This window comes from Rhinolophus hipposideros, assembly GCF_964194185.1.
Source record: "Rhinolophus hipposideros genome assembly, chromosome: 4".
In the NCBI taxonomy this organism is placed as follows: domain Eukaryota; kingdom Metazoa; phylum Chordata; class Mammalia; order Chiroptera; family Rhinolophidae; genus Rhinolophus; species Rhinolophus hipposideros.
Window position 1 is genome coordinate 80,515,779 of NC_138050.1, and position 23,194 is coordinate 80,538,972.

A 23,194-nucleotide genomic window follows, 5' to 3' on the forward strand; every position below is an offset into this window, starting at 1 on the left:
TACATAAGCATGTATGTTTCGCTTATCTCCCTCACAATTTCACATGTTGCTTGGGATGAAAATACATTAACATGGCACAAGGCATGCAGGACACACTCATTTAACATCTGTGGTAAAAAATGAGGTATATTTTATGACATTTAATCAACCAAAATAAACGTGAAATGTTTCTAGTTTTTTGTCAGAATTTATGACTCCCCCCAAAGTTTTATAAAGAAAGCTTTACAGGATTTGTTAAAGAATATTAAGGAATTACATATGGAATACATATGAATTTATATATGAACTTATATATTAATCTAGCAATGTAATATTATTTAACTAGGTATGACTGTATATAAAACTGATTTATGTGACTTTGAGAATATAAATTCACTTGTCATAACTGTAAATAATAAGCCTATTTGAGCTAATACTATAACAGACTCACTAAACAGAGGCAGGGAAAAATTTTCAGGGTCAAGGCATGAGGAGAATCTGGATACCTAACAGATGCAGTTGCATAAATTCCAGAACACTAATGGAAATGCAAATATTTTAATATTCTTTTGGTGGGGTGAAGGCTGGATGGTCTTGACCAGCCCAAACTTGTACACAGGTGCTGTTTAGAACCTCACCCTTCTGTACCGTAAAGCGTTAACTTTTCAGAAAACATGCTCTCCTGGGCAGAGGATACACTGTCCTCCTGAAAGCCCACAGCACAAAGCCTGGCACACAGGAGGTCCCCAAGAAGAACAAAGTGAGCCAAATACCATGCGTAGTAGACAAACCCCCGCATAAGGGAGGAATGCGAGCTCCTTTTGTTCCCTGGGGTGCATAATGTTACCTACAAAAAGCCTGAACACTTTCCACACAAGCTGAGCCAGGCATTGGAATGAGACAGGAGGTAAGGGCTCCGTGCCTGGCTGTGGCACCAATTTTCATCCCAATCTAACATCAGTTCACTTCTCTGAGCTTCAGTGCCTCACCTACCAAGCAAGGAAGGGATTATTATGAGATATGGGTAAGGTTATGTTGATTACATTCCAATAACCATCTGGTGCTATACACCAACTATTCTTGTTCAGGCAAATATGATTGTGTGGGATCTCCTGAAAACTAACTACCAAAGCACTTTCAAATTAGAGAGGTCACCCCAGGCCACACCGATAAAATCTAGAACTTTTAGAGTGCAGGAGTCTTCCAGCCAGATCATGAAAAATTCTTTCCTTTCTTATCAGAGTTAACAGCATAATAAACTGCTGAGGGCTTACTGTATAAGCAGTTTACCTGGATTATCTCATTAGACAAAACCCTAAGTCTGTTTCTATTGCTCAGTAGCTGGACGTCCTTGGGAAAACTGAAATATATGTTTATCTTTCTCCATGTCTCTAAAATGCATATAATACCCACCTGTCTACTTCACAGAAATGAGATAAGCACCAGACATAGTCCCAGGAAAATCATTGGGAAAACTATAAAGGACTACACAGCTCTAATGTCCTATAGAATGCATTACTCTTCACCGGCCAATCACAATTCCTACAATTCATTTACTTGCCACCTTTGTATTTCCTTACTTGGAAAGTCTCCAATTTAGAAGTGCATTTGGATTTTTTCCCAAAAACTACAGGTCTAACATGTTGCAGTTTCAGTTGAACATAATTTTTTCAAATAGCATTTAGGAAGAGAGAAAGAAGGGGGAAGTTTACGCAAAGTATAGATTATAAACCAGTATCACTAAAATCTTACTCTCTTCTCCCACAGTGCTAATTACCTGCTACTCTGCTGGCACTTTTTGACTGGTATTATGATGCAGAGTCATTTAAAATAATTTATAGATCAAAAAGGACCAACATGTAGCAAAATGTTCTTAATATGAAAATCACTGATAGCCTTACACAGTAAACAGAAATTCCATGATACTAAGTTTGAGGGCCCCAACCTTCAGAGGAAGACATGAATATAATTATTTATGCACCTCTAAAAACATTTCCATTAGGTACTGTAGGAATTATCTAAAGGGTAATCAATACTAAAATCTGGGAAAGCTTTAGAATTACCATCAACTAGAATGATCAACAATGTATTATCATAGAGACTTTTCATGTATAGGTTCATAGTCTAAATCAGGGTTTGTGCAAAGCAGCACTATTGACATTTGGAGGCCAGAAAATTATTTATGGTGGGGGGCTGTCCTGTGTATTGAAGGACATTTAACTGCATTCGAGGCTATAAAGGCACTAGGGCCAATAGCAACCCATCTCCCAACAACCCACCCTTTGTGACAATCAAAAATGTCTACAGACATTGCCAAATGTCTCCTGGAGGCAAAATCCCCAGAAAGTAACTCACATCAACTTATTTTCCCTTCCTTTTTGTTGTGTTATGTGTCTTTACAGTTCCACAGAACATTTTAGGCGAAAGCCCAGAAGTGAAATATAGATATCTTAGTTGCCTTTGATTACAACTTCCCCTTGAATTAGTCAGGATTCGTTTCCTGTTGATACTTGGCAGGAGATTCAATGGCTTAATCACATTACAAAATTATAGCTATATAAACTTACAAATTTATTTGTCATTAGAGCTTCTACCAAGAGGCATCATAACCAACTTTTCAAATGTCATGGGACCACACAGACATAAGTCCATGCAAACACAAAAGCACATATATGAGAAATGACTGCCATACACAAAGCGTCTTACTAAAAATAAACAAAGTGACAGGTGTTAAATGCCAAATTAAGAGCAAGCCACAAATTAACGATCTAAGACTTCAAAAAGTAAAGCAGATTTCTCTTTAAACTGGTCCTTTCCAAAAAGAAAGCATTCATGATTTTTCAATCACAGGATGTTGAAAAATAATGAATTTCCAGGTAAGTATTCCAAGCCTGACAATGTACGTTATGTCCAGAGAAATATTGCCCAGAAATAATAGCAATTGTTTCATGGTTATAAACATGTTCATAAATATTTATAACCATGAAACAACTTCTAGAGTAAAAGCCTATACTTGCTCCAATTGAATTTTTTGCCTTCATTGCAGATCCATTTAAGAAAAACATTGGTAACTGATAGACTAGAGAAAAAAACAAAAACATATAATAGATTTTGATTGCAAGTAATCTAAAATGCACTTGAGTTTTCTGAAGACATATTTGTATTACTTCCCATTATTTCACAAGTCATGCCGTATTCATCAGTCTCAATTTACAATCTTGTTTTATTTGTGTTGTTACCTTGGCACTAAACTGCAAGGGGAACAGCCTTGAAAACAAATACTGTACTACACAAGCAACAATTCTGAAATAGTTTACAGAAGGCATTTGCTGATGCTAGCTCTAGCCGAGAGAAATCCTTAGCTTTCTGAGCTTTGGCATTTGCATTTCTCTGTTTTCTTAACCCAGTCATCCAAGGTATCCCCACAGAAGAACAACAATAGTCAGTGAAATAGCTGTAGATGTGTGTGTTCCTATCAAGTATTTGTACTTGGGGTACTTGTATCCCCTTTAAGAAAACAACCTGTTTACATTTTCAAGTTTTATTTACCAATGAAATTTCTTCTGCAAGTTATCATTCAAAATGCTTGAAGCTTCAAAGAGATTTTTCATCAAGTTAAAACAGCTTTCCCATGATGCAGAGATTAGCAAATGCTTAAGCATCATGCTGAAATGGCCACGTTCACCCTCACTGATGAAAACACTGTAGGCACAGGAGCAGCTGGATGGGGGTAACGTGCCTTTGCTGGGAGCCTCTGACTTTTAAAATCAGTGACTGAGAAGTACTTGCAATTAGTTGCCAGTGGCTCAGTTACACCTTTGATATCTAGAATGGTTATAATACTTTAAATAGCAATTGTAGTAACTTCCAAGATCTCTACATTTTCAAATTATCTAGCTATCAAAATTAGAGTATCTTAGACATAAAATAAATCCTGGGAGGGGAAGATACTTAGTTACTAAAGCTTAGCCCTTATAATGAAAATACTTGATTGAAGATCAAAATTAAAATGTTTCACACACTTAAGTTTCCTTCTTGCTCAAAAACTATTAGCAGTTAGATTCACAACGTTATGGAAAGCTTGGTGGAAAATATTAATATGTAGCCCCCTGGTTATTTTTCAATAAGAATAAATTATTCTACAGTTAGTGGGCAATAAATAGTAAAAGTAGCATTTACTTTTAACTATGCTATTCTGGAAATGGAAAATATTTCCAGAAAGTTATTTTTATATTTTATGTCTACCAGGTGACTAAAGTTAAACAACAGTAGACAAAAATTAAGGATTAGTTATAAATACCATCCTTGCAACAATATTGGAAAGTAAAGATTTTAATTTTTGCAGGTTTGGAAGGCTGGTTTGGCTCTATAACACAGCTATTTTACACCATTTTCCCCTAATCAGGAACCTTGAAAATATTTCCAAATTCTACTAGGGAAAGATTAATGCCACTCACCATCCCAACTAAGAAAGCTCCCCGTAAGCTAGGAGTATATAGGTGATGCCAACGGCATGTATTCCAACCTCAAAGTAAATGCTAATATTCTTATCCATCACACATTTTCTAAAATGTAGTTATTTGGGCTACAATATCCAAAATGAAAATTTAGGTCTGTATAATAACCAAATACCAAAGTAAAGATACCTAGTCTTAGGCAAGCACCTTGGTTATTTTTAATCAACTCCTTGAATTAAAAAAAAAAATGGATCTTAATTTTAAACTTCTAATAAAGCAATTCTACTGTCATATAGCACTTCATGCACTGAGTACCCAAACACATTATCATTAGGCTGAAAAATTAATGAAAATGTCCCGTGTCTAAATCTCATGCACAGCACACAGCATCCCCATTTAGTGACATGCCAGGACAGAAGTGCAATGACACACTACACAAAGGACAAACAATACGCAGAGAATGTATTTGTTTTGTTTTTTACTGTGAACCACAAAACTTACCCATTCTCACCATAAATCTTTTGAAAGAGTCTAAGAAATCAGAAAACCAAAAATTAAAAGTCGTTTTTTCCAGTGTGTTAATTTCTAAATATTCAACAATTTTAACTTACGAGTCTAATTAGATATGGACAAATCTCAAAAGGTTGCTTCTTCAGTCATATTCTTAATTGTGTGTCAAATTCTCATTGATCTCATATCTCAAGGAATTCACATTAAGACAAGAGTTTCTTGATTTAACTGAACTAACAAATCCATAACAAAAAGCTTTCTGTTGCCAGGAACTAATAAAAAGTTAGATTTGCATCTACTAATTTTATTCAACCTAATCATATTTGTCCATCCCAAACTTCATTCAACAAACTGAACATTCGTCAAAACATCAAGTTTCAGAACACAGAAATGCATTCACTATCACTAAAATGGCCATAAATACATATATTTAGCAGATAGCAAATAACATTCATGCATTTTAATAAAGTTTGCACTGAACTTTCAACTCTAAATTTAGAAAGTCACACACTGATAGTACAAAAAAACCTAGGTCAAAAACAAAAATCAAAATCAACTTAAATGAAATTTGCAATGCCATATTTCAAGGACAATTTTTACACAAAAATCATACCCTCCAAAATGAGAAACACATAAAACCAAACTACCACAAGACCATTTCAGAAATGACTGGACATGAGAATCAAAGTCTGTAAATGTAATTGGAAAACATTTTAATATAACATCGTGTTGCAGAATAGCAGTCTTCCTTTACGGCCAAAGGCAAGGTTTGTGAATACACCTTCTTAGACAGGCCTCAAAAAGATGATTTACAAATGTGCAAATATGGAATTGCACTTTTTCCATGAAATAAGGTTTCTCAAAGCAAAAAAATTTTACAGGATGCTTCAAAATGACTCATGACATGCGGTCGGGCAATATGATGCCACTTTGTCACACAAGTTGCACAAGACCATCCACGACAAGCAAAATCCTTGCAGAAACATACTCTGACCTCTCAACCATCAGCCGTTTCTTGTGCCTAAGCCTGCTGGCCTCCCGGATGGCCTCCCACTTCCGTAAGTCCGCCTCACTGCAGGGACCTGGGGTGAAATTGATGGGGGGCACAGGAGTTCCCATCTTCCAAGACTGGATCTTACGAGTCAACATATCATCTTTCTTCTGACGATAGGAAGGAACTAATACTCTACAGCTATTACTTTTTTCTTTGGATGGGCGTGTCCTTTCAAGTACACAGAGAAATTTTGCTTGAATTTCTGGAGGAAGAGTCCAGGGTTCAGGGAAAGGGATTGGTTGGTATCTATCTGGGGCTCCTGACAGAGGCACCTCTTTCTTCTGTGCTGGAATTCGGCGAACAATCATATCATCTTTTTCTAGATCTGGAAGTACAAGTTCACCTTCTCTACATTGCAGAATTATGTCTCGTTCTACAGGGTTATCTTGCTCAGAAAATCGGAAGTCTTCGAAAGCCCGGAGAACACATGGATTGGCGTGGAAAGCCCCAGTCTTTCTGACAAAGAAATCATCATTCTCTAAGTCAGGGTCCAAGGCTGACATCTCAAGGTCACCTCCTTTATACCCTGGTGCATAAGAGAGATTCTTCCTGCGTGTTATAAGCCTTGGGCCAGCAGTGGGGTCAATTCTGATATTTGTTTCAGAAGACAAGATGTCATCAGAATACGTTTGGAAGGCCTGAAGTAATAAAAACTGACTGAAGCATAGAAAAGAAAAAGGAAGGGAGAAGCTTATTAAGTTTGAGGAGAAAAGGTAATTAGGTAGCAGACCAACTAGTCAGTTATTATGGATGAATTATTTTAGGGAGCCATCGCAGTGACTCTTGCTTGGAAGACAGACTAGCATTTAATGCCATCACTTGTGACTTTCCTGGATACCATTTAAAGAAACAAGAGCAGAGTGTACTTCTCAGGAAAGGTGGGTACCATCTAGGCCCAGCGATGGGGCGAGAACATAGATAGAGTATACCTCCCTGACATGCAACACAACACTTTCACTTCTTCCTCAGCCCATGAGCCACAATGACCTAATTCCCATCCCAGAGAAGAAAGCAGCAATGATGTTGGAAAGTTTCAAGAGTTGGTCAGGAAGCACTTTATGCAATAGGCACAGGTAGTCAGCAGAAATTTAAAAAACAAAATGCTCTGAAGCTTTATAAAAGACCCCGAGGAGTCTGCATTTCCCCCCAGACTTGCCTGACTTAGTGTCTATCTAAAAATTATTTCCCGTCTCCACTTCTCTATGCATAACACAACTATAAAATTAGGTCAACTATCCCAAAAGCCTTGTAAATGGTTTTCCCAAAGAACTGACTATGCCACATGTAACTCTATCCTCTCTTATACAGTATTGTGCTAAAGGAGGATATATAATCCTACAGACTTCCAAGCTTACATGCCCACACAGAAAGCAATATATTATACATTATGCTTTTATACTATATAGTAAGTAAGGTTTTATGATTTGGCACATCATGGTCAGAGGTTAATGTAGCAGCAAAAGCTGGGACAGGTGTCACAGGCCAGACTCAAAGCAGGAAGGCTCATGCAGGCAGATACACCTGGGCTCATCCGAAGTACTACTAGTTCTCCTGGCTTCATGGGTGTCCCGTGAGATTCTGGCCCGCTCGGTAGCCAGTTCCATCAAAAGCGAACGTCTTTGGCAGTTGCCGTCTAGCCTATGCTCTGCTTTTGGTATCCTACTGAAAATGGCAGAGCTTCTGCCAGAGCCTGATTCCTCATCCTCAGAGTATAAATTCCTCCTACTGTGGAATGAGGCAGAGAAAGGAAAGAAAGAGGAAAGAAGACATAGAACTGGAGAAAAATTAACTGAAAATAATGTGAAACTATGACTCTGTATAGAAGAGGGCTTTTTAAGATTTAGATCCTACAATTTAAACAGATTTTCTTTTTTCAGTTACAGAGTTCTACCGATGTTGGAGGGCAATTAACCTGTCTCTTTCATAAAAAGCACACATAAAATGCCCCCAGCCAAGGTACTAAATGAACACTGGAATGACAGAAACATGCACAAAGACAAACCTGAATCCCTGAAATTCTTTATACCATGGTTTATAAGTTTCCCTTTTTATCCTTTTCCAGTTCACATCTTCTGGGATCCAACATTTGGGAAGAAACTGATCAAAAGCGTTCCCTGGGTTTGGCATGATCGGACTTAGCTTTCTCATATAAAGATCATCTTTTACAGTGTTGGGTATGCTTGTCTCTTCTTCTTCCTCTTTCAAATAACAAAAGGAGTTTGAAGTTTCTTGAACTGTTGGCCAGTTCTCCACGTTTGTGCCCCAAGTTCTCCTCTCGTTACTGTTCAAAACATCCAACTGGTTAAGATAATATATGAGCAATTTGTGACACAGAATACAAAAGGCATGCTTTCTGGCTCACAAAGTTTACACCACTGTGAAGGAAGCAAATTAGTTTCCATTCTCATCATACAGCTCCTAGAACAAAGTTAAGGCATTATAACAGCATCTCATTTTAATTAAAAAATAGCTTACTACATAAGGGACAAATATAATTATAAGGTGTGTTAAAAGAGACAAATTGCAAACAACTCGGGGTGTTACTTTATCTATTACAATCAACAGACTAGACATTTGGATCCAGAAGAAAGCTGTCAATTCATATAGCGTGGTGGCTACTGGGCCAGCAGGAGAAAACATTTGTGAATAAGAGTTAAGAGAGAGTGCTTAAGATGAAAATCTCTGGCCTCTTTTTCCCTTGGAATCTACAGCTGGCTAAGGCATCCAAAATTACATCAGGTGACCTTCGTTCATCCTCAGAGTCTGAACCACTGTCAGAACCATATACCTCCTTCTGATAGGAAGCTGGATTTGAGAAGTCACACTCTGCTCTCTGCTCATTTGGTGAGAAATTAAAGGATTCTTTTTGTGCGCACTGAGATCAGTCAACCCGGGGGGCGGGGGCGAGGGGAAGAAATCAAAGACATAGCAGAGTTCACAATGAACAGTGTAGGTCATCCAGTAAGCTGAAAGACATCAATATGTCTAAAGGAATGCATCTATAAAAGGAACCGGCAAATCACATGCTGACATTGTAAAATGGAAGAAATATCTTCAAGACATGTGTGACTAAAAATATCGGCTAAAAAGAAACATTTGCATTAATGAAATTTAATATATTTTCATCTACGAAATACATTTTAAGAACCACTCCTTGTACCACATTTAAATATCCCAGCAAATTCACAAGCATACTAAATTGTAAAACTCGAACATCAGATCACATCCCCAATACCTTGGAAATGTTCCATCTGCTTCTGTATAGACGGGGCTTGCCCAACTTCTTCTGTTATCCTCATTTTTGTCGGGTTTTTTCTTCCTCAAGGGCGCCGGCACATAGGATGGTTGTCTACTTTTGTTGGGTAAGAAACGATTGAACGGTAAAGCAGACTTTGGTTCAATGGCCGAAATCCTTCGATAGGACATATCATCTTTATTGTAATCCTGCATTTTGAATGTTAATTCAGAATCTGTGTCACTTTCGCAACCTACAAAAAAGGAACAAACATGTTCTTTACTCTCCAGATCATTCCTCCAACTGAAATCCACACAGCCTGCCTGCTTTGTCTTTCCCTTGGAAACCCAGTGCTCTACTGCTAACTGCGGGGCATATTTTTAGAAATTTGTCATGAAGTTGTGATAAGATCCATTAGGAGGAACCTGCTTTGCATACTGGAAGTGCATGCAGCACATTATTTTACTTTTGCACATTCTAAGCAGAAAAAGTCCCGATTTACAGCCGAACCACTTTTCTTCTCAATCTTCCGGGCCCCCATAATTTTTCATAAAACTTGGCAATGGAGTATATTTGAGTAAAACCTAGCAATTGAGTCAAAGACACTGAAATGAAATATAAAAGCAATCCTAGGGAAACAGTAATTTAAAAGAAAGCATGCAGCCATCTAAAATTTCTGTGAGGCAAGAGATAAGGGGGAACATAGAAAGAGAAGCACAAGATCTCACAGGGGTGTGGTAAATCCTCCTAAGACCTTGATAAGCAAGAATCACACGTTAGCTATGAAATTGGACCAAATGACTACTAAAGACCCAAAGGAATATCGAGTCTCCTACCTAAATGAGAACCCAGAAGGCTTTTTCTGAGGATGGCTGTGGATATTATATTTTTGATTCAAAGTCATTTAAACACATATTCAAAAGAATGCACTTTGATATACCTTAAGGTCAGATTGATACAAATCCAACCAGTTCTCTTAAAAATAAATAAATAAATGTGCTCTTTTAAAGACACGGAAAGAAAAACAGGTACAGACTGTCACGCGGGGGACCCTGCTCGCAGCGCCATTTGTCGTGTAGGGTCTCAGCTCCCACTCCTCGCCCAAGAACGCAGGACACGGTAAGGCCAAAAAGGAACACCCACAGAGCCATAAGTAGGGGAGTCAAACCAATATATTCTCGCTGGCGGCTGGGCTGGAGACACAGGAAGCAGGATCTACATAATCTGCCTAACAGCAGTCCGCGCTTGCCAGCCACCACCTTCTTGCTAGCCCCCATTCCTTTCTGCTAGCATAGCCACAGCCGTTATATTAGTGGCCAATGGCTTACGGGTTACAGCTGACGGCCAACTAGCCACAGCTGCTGGCATCTGATCACAGTTGATGGCCATTTGCTACCCGAGCCAGCACCTTTCTATGTGAGGCCGAGAGCCTGGAAACTGCTTTTTGGGGTTTTGTCCCCACACAGACACTACAGATCCAAGCTGAGTTGTCTCGCTTTCCTGCCCTTTTTTGCTTCTTGCCTCTGTATATTTGTAAAGAAAGTATACAAATGGGGCTTGCTTCCTACCAGGGCTCTCTGAGGCTGGCTGTGCACAGCACCTGAGTACCTGAGAGCTCCAGACTGGCAGCACAGAGAATACCTGTGTGGTTAACCTGAGCTAAAGGCGGTCTGGTCTCCTCCCTCCTGCCTGGAATGAATCTACCATAAATGACACTGAGAAGAGCCTACAAGAAGTGGTTCAACATACAGCTATGAGGCCGTGAGACAAGAACAGGGGAAAGGAGAGCATGGTGAAAAGGGAGAAAGTATAAGCAGCTAAAACCAGGAAGATTCATAGCCCCTAATCCGGTGCTTCATTTGTTTCTACCACCTCCTAAGTAAACAGTACATTTTTCTGGAAATGAGAGAAACGTCTTAATTCATATCAAAATTTAGACATGTAAAATCTTAAATACATAAAGAAATTGTTCTACATTGGAATTTTTCCCCATTTTTATTGAGATACAATTGACATACAGCACTGTATATGTTTAAGGTATACAGTATAATTCGACTTATATACAGAGGGTGCCAAAAATATGTATGCACATTTTAAGAAAGGAAAAAATTGTATTAAAATTGTAATACAATGAATGACGCTAACATTCATTTGATTAATGCCATCTTTTGAGCGAATGTCATACTGCACAGTGCTACCATTATTCAACTTCGAAAAGTAATACATAGATATAACATCTCTTACAATGTGAACACGTTTTTGGCATCCTTGGTGTGTTGTGAAATGATTACCACGATACATTTGGTTAAAATCCATCATTCTCATATAGATACAAAAAAGAAGAAGAAAATTTCCTTGTGATGAGAACTCTTAGGATATAATACACTTTCTTAACTTTCATATATACCATATAAGAATGTTAACTGTGGTCATCATGCTGTATATGACATGCATTTTTAAAGTTAAATTTGTTTTTGAATCTACTACAGTACCCTATAGAGTAGGCAAATATTCTTGCTATGGGAGGTTTCATATAAAACTAAGAAATTTCACTTTGCAATTCTGTTAACTTAAAAGTTCTATCCTAAGTTGCGGTTGTCATCAATTTTGGATGGTAATGTGGTGGGTAGCAGAATTTTGATATAGTAATCACAAAAAAAAGGTTTATCATCCTAGTGGCCCCCAGGCTTTTCTTCTCTCCACCCCTTACTTGTAATTACCAAGTCTTCACTTCTACACTCCTTAAACAAGGTCTGTAACTCCTTTCTCAAGATTAGGAAGCAGTGCCACAGTGGCCCTCTGCTTTTCGTCACATGAACCAGGCACCCAGTCCAATGAACATCTGAGAACAGACTTTGATTCCACAGCATTGGACCACTGTATTTGAACTGCATGAAGTCTGCACATTCCCACAATGCCTCAGTCCTTCTCCTTTTTATTCTTTGTTGGCCAGATATAAATTTAAACATTAAATCTTTTAGGTTCTTCAGTCAAGACAAAGTATATAATGGGTTGAGAATTTCAGCCTCTGCTTTTACAGCTTTAATCACTTAGATGAATCAGATTCATTTCCTTAAAAACACTTATAATAGTCATGTAGACTATAAAAGTGTCACAGTGAGATAGAAATAGCCAACAATGCAGTAGTAATCTAAAGGTTAACTCTTAAATAGCCATTCATATATTTTATTATAAATTTTTAAATGCCACTATTCTAAAAGCTAAAGAATTTATTTTGTGACAATGCTTAACAATTTGTTGATTTTTATTTTTGAAAGTCAAATTCAATGTACATTGCATTAAATTTATGTAAATTTACATAAGAACAACGAATAAAGATTGAATTATAGTGTGCATGCTAAAGTATTTAGGACAAGTGTAATATACTCTGAAATACCTTGAAAAATAAGATGGATAAATTAATGCATAGAAAGGTAGGTATGTGATGAAGCAAGCATAGTAAAATGTTATGGTGGAAGCAGGTAGTAGATATTTCAGATTTCACTGCAAAATTCTTCCAACTTTGATGATGTTTGAAATATTTTGCAATAAAAACATTAGAAAAAAGTTTTAATATTAAAGTAATAATCAAAACAAGCAGGTAAATTTCCTAACCTAGCACAAACTCAAAACCAGAACTTTCGATATTTTTCATATTGATGGAAGAAACACAGAAATATTGGAAGCAACTCTATTCATGGTTTCAATGTAACCAAATTTGAATTGGGAGAGGTATATAGTCAGAAACTTCTTACACCACCCAATAGTCATAGGAGTAAGACTTGCATTTAAATAACTGATATGACCATAATATTGGTATTTTGAAAGAAGGTTCTTCCCCAAAACAGAATAACTTTCATTAACATATTCCTTTCATACTTACTCTGTGTTAGCTCTGACCCTGACAGAATCAAAAGATGTACTCTAACATGACACTAGTATTGTTACCTAACAAAAGTTTAGCATAATAGTATATCATGAAAGACATCACCAATTTCTTCTCCTAGAGATAATTAAAAAGATATTTTTCCTACTTTTTCTTGAGAATTCTTTAAACTTTGAGAAAAAGTAAGAGAAGGGAAAAAAGAATATAACTCAGGAACTAGAACACATTTTTTAGAGTTTTTCTTATGTTTAGAAATACCAGTTAGTAGGCCTCATAGGCACAGATCATTAAACCTGAATCTGGAGAGAAAAGAACCAAAACACATTATTACTGATAAAAGAGGTCACAGTTAACTGTCTCCTCTCCAGTCTTCTCTAAAAATGGGAAGGGGGAAAAAAAGTGAAACCATCACCCCTCTAGTGGTGATAGTGAGGGAGGAAATTTAAAAAAAAACAACAAAAAATTAACACTAGGGTCTCTGAAAATAAACCTCTTGGTAAAATTTTTGCTTTGATAGTTTTCACCCCATTTTTCTTCTCTGTCTCATTTCCAATTTTCTCTTAATATACAAACATATAAAAATAAATTTACAGTCAAAAATGCAACTCACCGTCACGTCCCCCCCTAAGTGTGATATCAGAGGAGCAGCTTGTGAATGACCTGGACCCCAAAGAGTCCAAGCTTTCAAATGAATCTTCTCTCCTATGGTTGCCTGCAGGAACAGGTAATTCACCCCTTTCAGCACACCAGATATCTCCGTAACCGCTGTCCCTACCACTTCTTTTCAAGCAGCTGTAGTCTTCAAGTGCCTAAAAAAATTATTTTAAAGAATAATAAGTTAAAATAAAATTCCAAAAATCTCATTGGTTATTACTACCGTTGTTTCTCCGAAAATAAGACCTAGCCGGAGCATCAGCTCTAATGCATGTTTTGGAGCAAAACTTAATATAAGACCCGGTATATTATTATTATATTATATTATATTATATTATATTATATTATATTATATTATATTATATTATTACTATACTATACTATACTATATTATATTATTATATTATATTAGACCCGGTCTTATAGTACAGTAAAATAAGACCAGGTCTTATATTAATTTTTGCTCCAAAAGCATTAGAGCTGACGGTCCGACTAGGTCTTATTTTGGGGGAAACACAGTAGTTTGTTTGCATAGCTTAAGTTGTGCTTCATTTGGTAGGTGAGACAATGAGATTTCCTTATTAAACAAAATATCTGATTTAAAAAATCAGAAAATAAATCTATTTTCCCACAACTGATACTTACTAAACAAAACATCTGATTTAAAACATCAGAAAATAAATCTATTTTCCCACAACTAATACTTGGTACTCGTGTAACAATAAGGAGGTATTCAATATTCTTTAATGAAGTAGTATAGACTATTTAAAAATAAGGAAGGGGGAACATTTTAACAATAAAAGCTACTAATTAGAATAATATTCAAATGCTAAAATCAATGATTATTTACAGTTATCTGGCAATAAACATGAAAGGAGTCAACCTTAACTTTCATATCCAAAAGATAGACAATAACTAGTAACTTATATGCAGCCTACCTCCGGAAAATATTTGGGGTGATGTATATTAAACAAAAAACCGTAACAATTAAAGCTCTTTAACCAAAAAAAAGTTTTTTTAAGAGGAGGCAAGTAGAGCAGGTATACATGTTACAGAATTTATTTATTGTTATTGATTATGAAACCTAGATCTGAACCAAGGAAAGCAGATTTTTTTGCCGACATACAAAATATTTTCCCTGGGTCTAAAGAAAATACTTGCCTCATGTAAGAGATATGTAGATATATGGCAAATGTCATTAACCATAGGTTTGTAAATTATATAGAACTTCCTCAAAATAAGTGTTTTTAACTAACATTCCTCTATGAAAGTAAAAAGCAAAATGCAACTGGACTTTTTAAAATTAGAATTTAAGTAAAATTTATAAAGCCTTCAGCACAGTCCTGATACATAGTAAAAATCAATGAATAGCTAGTAACTATAATTTTTTAATATGGTGAATGCAACTCTGTTATTACAGTAAAAATAAGGAATGTTACTTTCAGATTAGCTTACTAAAGCAGACACACTTTAAATAACCTGGGAATTCCTAACAACCAAAGGTAATATGTGAACCTTGATTAAATCAAGAATCACAAAACAAAACAAACAAAAAAAAAAACTATAAAACAGAGTTGGAAGATAATTGGGAAGCTCTGAATATAGGCTGGATATTAGACAATGGGGAATTTTTATGAATTTTCTTAAGTATAATACACATCATGGCTATATGGAAGAATCTCCACATACCAAAAACAAAAAAACATTTTTTGTTAAAAAAACACTTTTAGTCTTAAGAGACACATACTGATTATTTAGGCATAAGATCTCTGCAATTCTCCTTGAAAAGCTGAAGTAAATAAAACATGGATAGATACATAAATAGATATATCAATACGGGAAATTTTTAATAATTGAATCAGAAGTACATAGCTGGGTATTTGTACTTAGTATTCTTTCAAGTTGTAATTACGAACATTCTCAACATATGACAAAGTTGACAAAAGAATGTTTGTAATGAATAATCAAGTTTGTCTTAGGCAAACTTTTGGCGAAGACTGGATCTGTCAATTCATAGTTGAATCAAGAGTTGAAGCACCAGTAGGTTTAGTAGATTTATGTGAAATTTTATATGCTTTGGATGCCACACACCCTGCGTTAGAGTTGACATCCTGCCATGAAAATGCAGGCAGCTACTTTGCATCCTATTTCCAAGCAGATGGGCAAGCTGGGACTAATGGTGGTACCACAAAATATTCTCAAAATATAAAAAGATCCCCCCAGCTCCAGCGCTAAATGCTATTAAGAATAAAGGGGGACCACATGAAAAAATAGATAGATGATAGATAGATAGATAGATAGATAGATAGATAGATAGATAGATAGATAGATATAAAGATATAAAGATTTAAATTAAGTAAATCTTTTGATCTGTCAGGTTTCTTAGACATGTACTTGTTGAAGTCTTAGGGTTCTCAACACACAGTGAGATGATTTTTTGACCTCATAAATGTTAACATTATTTATAACAGGCCACCACAGTTGTAAAAGAACATGAGGCTGGCCCTGGTGCCTGGTTATTTAAGACTTCACTCTGCCAAGTCACATAAACTGAGTCACCTCCAACTGACAGGGTGACTCAGGTGCAACAGCTTACCCCAAGTAGCTTTTAACTGATATCTTGGATTCAGCATTAAGCACTATCTACTTAAGGGGGGAAATGTGACGAGCAGAATGGCTTTGATGTTAAAAGAACAGATGTAAAACAGATCATATGTTCACACACTTTTTATGGCTATCCCCACTCTATAACAATGGAATGGAACCAAAACTATAGTTTTAACTATCAAAATTATTTTACCCACTCTGATTTTACTTACACCGGTGAAAGGAAAGAGCCTTTAATTAAGCATTCCCAGCAGAAACACTGTACCAGCATTATCCAGCCTGAGTCAGACTGCCATAAAAAGGACCAATGGCTGTTAAAAGAACACTAATGTGCCAGGTGGATACTAGAATAACCGGGGGGAGTCACCGAATAAATTATATAAATGTCTAACCAGTATGCTGTCCACCTGAAACTAATACATTATAATACTGAATGTCAACTGTAATTGAAAAAAAAATTAATTAATTAAAAGAACACTAACACAGGAGCCCAAGTACCACAGTTTTTAAGTGGATGTTTTCTTAGCTGAAATAATTAAGGCAAAGTTCTGATCCTGCCCAAAGACCCCTGCTCATTCCTCCATACCCTCCTCCACTGCAGTGAGTGACCTATCTGCTCAATTGTCTCCAACAATTGTGCTGTATGAGGATAGGTCATTTGCCTTGGGTGTTTTCCCAACACCTGATACAAGGCTCTCGCATGATAATATCTCAACTATTACCCAAAGTAACTGTTTAAAGGAATCTGAAAAAATGCTATCAACTCTTCACAATTCAAAAATAATAAAAATCAAAAGGGAATACTTGAACCTTCTAGACTATGCAATCCCATCTTTCTATAATGTATGTGCCTAGGCTCAGGCAAAACTATTTAAAGATCAGAGTAGATGTAAGGCAAGGTGATCATTTCCATCCTGATCTAAAATTTCTATCTTCCAATCATGGTAACTAACATTACATCCTTACAACGTGCCAGAGACCAATACTACATGCCTGATTGGTACAGTATCATTTAATCAGCATAATAAACCCATGGAACAACTACTATTAATTAGATGGTGATATATTACTTTGACTACATATTTTCTTCTGAGCACTTTAAATTCCCCTGGATAATTATCCCCTTGGAGAAGTTAATTTTCTCATTTGGATCTTATAAATGAAGATTTGGCAGAACTACAGTCAGACCTGGCATTCTACTCTCCTCAAACCATGCTTAAACGTTCAAAATCTGCAACATTGATTCCAGGATATGAAGGACTAGAAATGAGTTTAAAACAAAGGATTCTAACTTTTAAAAAATCCTTATCACGTGTCATGTAACAGCATTCTTGACTCTTTGGGAAACAGAAGCAGTATAGAAGAATCGTGAGGATATTGAAGTGTAGGCATTAGAGATAATCATCCATGACAAAAAGAAATGAAGATAAAGAAATTGAGTGGATTCCACACATTTTAACAGCCCTGAAGGACCTTTCTACTGCAGGTTGAATTCATAATAAATATAGAAAGAGTTAAGTTATGCAAAGTGTCTAAGAAAAGAAAGGAGTAAGTATGTCATAGAATTACCCAGAATTAAGAGACAAATACCTGTACCTATATATACTATACCCTGGAAATTGCTCTGAAATACTCATTCACTGACTCCCTTGTGGCAGCATACAAAGCCAGCAAAGGAATAACAATCTTCTCTCCTCAACCCAGTCTAGACCAGAGCAAAGACAGTCAGAGCCTCTATATTTCAATAGAAGAGAAGAATAAAGAGAAGGGGAAAGAAAATAGAAAAGGGAGAGAGAGGTGGAGGAAAAAGTAGTAGTAGTCATCTCATACAGATGTAGTTTCCTTACCTTAGTCAGAGCTTGTCCTAAAAGATTCTCAAATGCTTTCAAATTAAGATATGGACCATGATAGTAGGGGTTACTTTGTGCTTTTCTTCCCAGCCAGTACAATGTTATTAAAACCTTTAAAAAACAAAATTCCATAAAACAAAACGATCAGTCTATTTATAGCAACTAATTGCAAGCTCAAATGCAGGTGAGCACTCTAGATAAAAGATAGCATCTCTATCTACAGCTGAAAGTAGATTTTCTTTTAATTTGGGAAGCAGAAGAGTCAAAAATGTTATGTATTCTTCCTAAATTTTTGTCTCTAAGCACGTTCTCAGACCAAGAGCCCAGAACCCAACAGGTACTGGTATTCATACATTCTACTAATACATATGAAAAAGGAAAAAAATTATAAGAGGAAAATAAATTAAACTTTTAAAGGAATCAATATTCTTTCAACAACAAACATAAAATGAACACTTAAAATCAATAATTCTCAGCTTCTTTAAGGATATTGAACTCTTCTGTTTTTAATAAGCTGTCACATTTTTAGAAGTTCATCTAACACATGTAGAAAATTACAGATATTATGTAAGTCTACACTGAGCAAATACCCAGAGCTCTTAAATATTCACTGCTTTTCCTTACATCTGATTTGGTGGTTTCAACTTGCTTCCCTAAAAATCTTAAAGTGTGTTCATTGCCTTTACCACATACTAACATGCAAAGAATCACTTTCTAAGTTTAACATATTACCATGAAGACAGAAAATAAATGTTTTAACAATATTTAAACATATTTAGAGTTTGTGATGGTGGGTTTCTAGCAAAATTTTCATTAGAAAAAGGATATAAAAAGGAGATAGATAATATATCAGATATTTTTAGATCCCACTGCCTTATTACAGAGAAAGTAAAAAAAAATTGATATTCTATTAAACATAGCTCACATTTTTAACTCTTCTATCAGTCTCTTCTTGCCTGTAAAGAAAAAAGAAGAAACACCTATTAATATCTATGAAACTTAAATTATTAATTATTAATTAGAAACTCATTTTTGTTCTAAAGTTCTATGAATATTAATACCACCTGGTATTACGCTGCATATTATCCAGTAGAATTTTTCCACATTCATTGATTTCATTAAATATAATGGTCATTTTTCTATAAAAGGGTTTTCTCATTATTCTATTCACTACAGTCTGATATTTTAAATGCATTTTTTGTAATTGTTTTCAATGTTTAAACCCAATCAAAAGGGGGAAAAGAGGAAAAAAGGTGTGCTCATGGCAAAAAAAAAAAAAAAAAAAATCAGGAAGCAGGAGGGGGAAAAGAAATAGTTTTGCAGTGAGTTCTCTTTTCCATCACCCATGGGTGTTTTTCACCCCAAGTTCCCCAGAGCAAACTGCTCAGAGACCAAGACCCACCGATGCTGAGAAATATAGTTTAAAAAATAGCCGTGAATCTTTGCCTGAAGAGAGTTTGCTCTATTACAAGAATTATGGGGTTTTCCCCCCTCACCTGTAAAAGGACATGATATTGATGGGAGAAGTTAAAAATTGGCAGACGTCACCACAATGTTGAAGAAGCAACAACATGAGTTAATTAACAAAGGGACGGGTTGCCATAAAATAATGTGCTTTCCATGTGCTTTCCAGGATGTGAATTCAGAGAGACATTAGGAGCTGGAGCTAGATGACCTCTAAAAACGCTTTTCAATCTAAGAGTCTACAAGTAGTATATTTGTAAGATAAAATATACATACATGTTATGTATGAGACATATATAAAACACATATAAGACATAGAGAGACAAAAAGAAAAAGGGGAAAGAATGAGCAACACAAATATTTAATTTAGCTTTCAAAGAATCAATGTGATGGCTGAGACCATTCCTTTCCATAAAACAAACATGCACTGAAATGAACCTAAGAACAACATATACCGCCCACCTACCCCTAAAACAACAAATCAAAACTAAAATTCTCAAGCTTTCACGTTACTGCAGAAATAGAAATTGGCACAACTACCTTAACTCTTAGGACATTTGGTAGTATCTATCCTAGCTGAATGTATGCATATTGAATAACCCAGTAATTCCATTCCTAGGGACCCAACAGAAGTGCTTACATGTATTCACCAAAAGTCCTATGTGAGAACATTTATAGAAGCACCATTCGTTACAGAATACACTGGAAGCTACACATATTTCTTTAACAGTAGAATGGATAAATTATGGGATATCCACATAATGAAAAACTATATGGCATTGAGAGTAAACAACCTGCAACTGTATACACCAACATGGTTCAAGCTCACAAATGGTAAACAGAAGAATCCAGACACAAAGAGTACAGATTGTTAGTATTCATTCATAAAAGTACAAATATACAAGTACAAAAACAGGCAAAACAAAGATATGTGTTAGAAGCCAGGACAGTGGTTATCCTTGCGGGGTAGGATAGTAGCAATGATTGAAAGAATGTGGGGGTTCCTAGGGCACTGATAATTTCTCATATTTTGATCTTGAAGCTGACTACCTACGTGTATTCCATCTCTAAAGTCTTTGAACTCTTACATGTACATTATATTTCAAGAGAGTAAATACATAGAATTTCACAGCCCAAGAGCTCAAATACTAGCTTATCTCTTGATTAAAAAAGAAAATCATCTTATAAGAATTAACAACACTTAATTCTTGAAGTAGCCAATGAGGGGGAAAATCACTAGAAACTGACAATGAAAAATAGCACATAGAGTGGTAAAACACATAACTTCTTTTTAGATTAATGACCAACATACACACCTCAGATATTAAATTAGCTGAAGCACAAAAGAATCAGTAATACTCAATGCAAAGGACACACGAGGCTGAAAAATCACCCCACTATTAAAAATGGTATGTTCTGCGTTGAATGTTATCATAAGCACACCGAGGGCAGAAGGAACAGGGGAGCTCTCTCGAACCCCAGACTTCCTTTTCACAGCCCTCTATAAAGGTTTCTAATCCAACACACTCATTTACTATTTATTTTGTATTACAATAATCACTTTAAATACAAGGTATGCCCTATTGTGTAATAAACACAATAATCAGTGACCTTAGCACTATAACCTCTCACTCACTTTACATTCCTTTCCAAATTTGAGCATTTATAACATGCTCCTGAACACAATGATACATAGGCCAGCCAAATTAGTGTCCTATCACTGAAATGCAGTGCCAGGAATTCAAGCAGTCAGTGATCTGCTGGAGTCATTAGAGGCCACTCTCTGACACACAACAAACACATCTCACTGCATGGAAGTTAGTCACCAGGTGGCTCCTTCTCCTGTTATGGCCAGGGCACAATCCCAAGGCCTTTTAATAGAAAAAGCACAAGGGCAGAGGGGAAGCTTATGGTAACACAAGACTCTCCTGGTGCCAGCCAAGTTACTATCCAACCCATCAAAATTACGGCAGTCCTATCTTTCCAAGTTGGCTACTTCCTCCACAATGAATACTTCGAGAGCTGACTTAGCAAAACACCAAGTTTAAGAGCATGGGCTTTGTATCAGATCTGGGTCCCACAGCTATTTTCACTTTGGCAATGTACTTGACTCTCAAATTTTCAGTTTCCTTCTGGAGAAACTGGTAATAAACTCCCCTCATTCAGTAGATTAGGTGGAAACATACACAGGTACTTAGCAGAGTCTCTAGCCTCAGGGCAAGCACTCATCAGGAAGTTATCACTAGACTGTAAGCTTTGGGAAGGCAGGGCCCATCTCATTTGCCACACCACCCACAAAGGCTTCCTAGTGAAGCCATGCGGGGCCCCAGTATTTAAAATTGCAGCCAGCCTGCCTGACATTCCCATTTCTCATCCCAGTTTATTTTTGTATTTATAACCACCTACTGCATGCATCCACTTATCTGTCTCTCCCTGACCAGGATCCAAAAGGATTTCTGTGGTTTTGTTTACTGTCCTATCCCATGTGAATTAGGACAGGGTCTGCCGCCTGACCAGCACATAAAAATATTTCATTCAAAGTGCCTAGTACAGTACATGGCACACAGATGATCTCACATATTCATTGAATGCATTTATTTCGCTTACAGAAAAGTAAGTTAGCAAGAGCAAGCCTGAAATGATAAAAACTCAGGAGAGTCCACATAAATATTTATATGATGTCAAAGAATAGTGAAATTGCTCTAGCTCACTTAAAACATTCAATTTTGACTCAAATTGTATTGATACTAATAATAGGGCTTCTTTTTTAAAGCTATTTTCTTTAAAATCAAAATAAAAGGGAATTCTTTACAATCATACATCAATAACCTAAATAAAAAAGGCACAGACTCAAAAAACAAAGACCAACTTCAAAGTGTTCAGTACAAAGATGAAGTGCTAGTCTCTGCAATGAAAAAGATTCCCAGCAGAGCTCTGAAAGACAAAGGCCAAAGAATTCAAGCCTGCCTTGAAACCCAAATTTAACATAAAAAGGAGATGAAACATTAATAGGTTGAAAAAAATGACATGGGATATGTTGCCAGCTTTCTCTGTGTATCATACACAAATTTTTAAATTCAAGAAATAGCAAGTATAACATTGATATAATCTTCCACTCTGTTAATGGAACAGCTCTGGTAATTTATTTGCTACCTAACAAAGAGCCAGAAGATATGTACCCATCACAACCTCAGAACTTTGTGCCAGAGGTCAGGAAGAAAAGAGCCACCAACTCTTTATGTGAGCCCATCAGTAAATACATTCATATGTAACCATCTTCTCCTAACAGCTGTCAGGTATACTTAGAACCAGGAAGTTCTAGGTCTGATACTTTCTTTATTCAAAGCTATTTTAGAATACCAGTACAAATTATCAATGAAGTAGTACCATCTCTAACCCAACGACCCGGAAAACAAAACCCATGTAGAAGCGCTGGCTCCCAGCAGGAGATCCTATGCCAGGTCACTTCCCTGAGAAGGCAGCTTGGCTAAGAACGAA

General features: G+C 36.3%; 1 protein-coding gene across 14 annotated transcripts in view; it reads right to left on the bottom strand.

Moving 5' to 3' along the window:
* The window catches only part of LMO7 (LIM domain 7), a 190,489-nt gene that overhangs the window by 42,287 nt on the left and 125,008 nt on the right, over positions 1-23,194 (bottom strand). For 6 of the 14 annotated variants that reach the window (XM_081046315.1, XM_081046326.1, XM_081046317.1 and 3 more), the window contains 4 exons: positions 19,158-19,188; positions 18,230-18,343; positions 13,732-13,930; positions 9,236-9,488 (listed from right to left, as the gene is read on the bottom strand). In XM_081046315.1, the coding sequence (XP_080902441.1) occupies positions 9,236-9,488; positions 13,732-13,930; positions 18,230-18,343; positions 19,158-19,188 (597 nt within the window). Of the gene's footprint in view, positions 1-4,937; positions 4,968-5,940; positions 6,658-7,521; positions 7,726-8,002; positions 8,282-9,235; positions 9,489-13,731; positions 13,931-18,229; positions 18,344-19,157; positions 19,189-23,194 lie in introns of all 14 variants that reach the window. The other 8 variants (XM_081046314.1, XM_081046320.1, XM_081046321.1 and 5 more) reach the window with 4 other exon arrangements.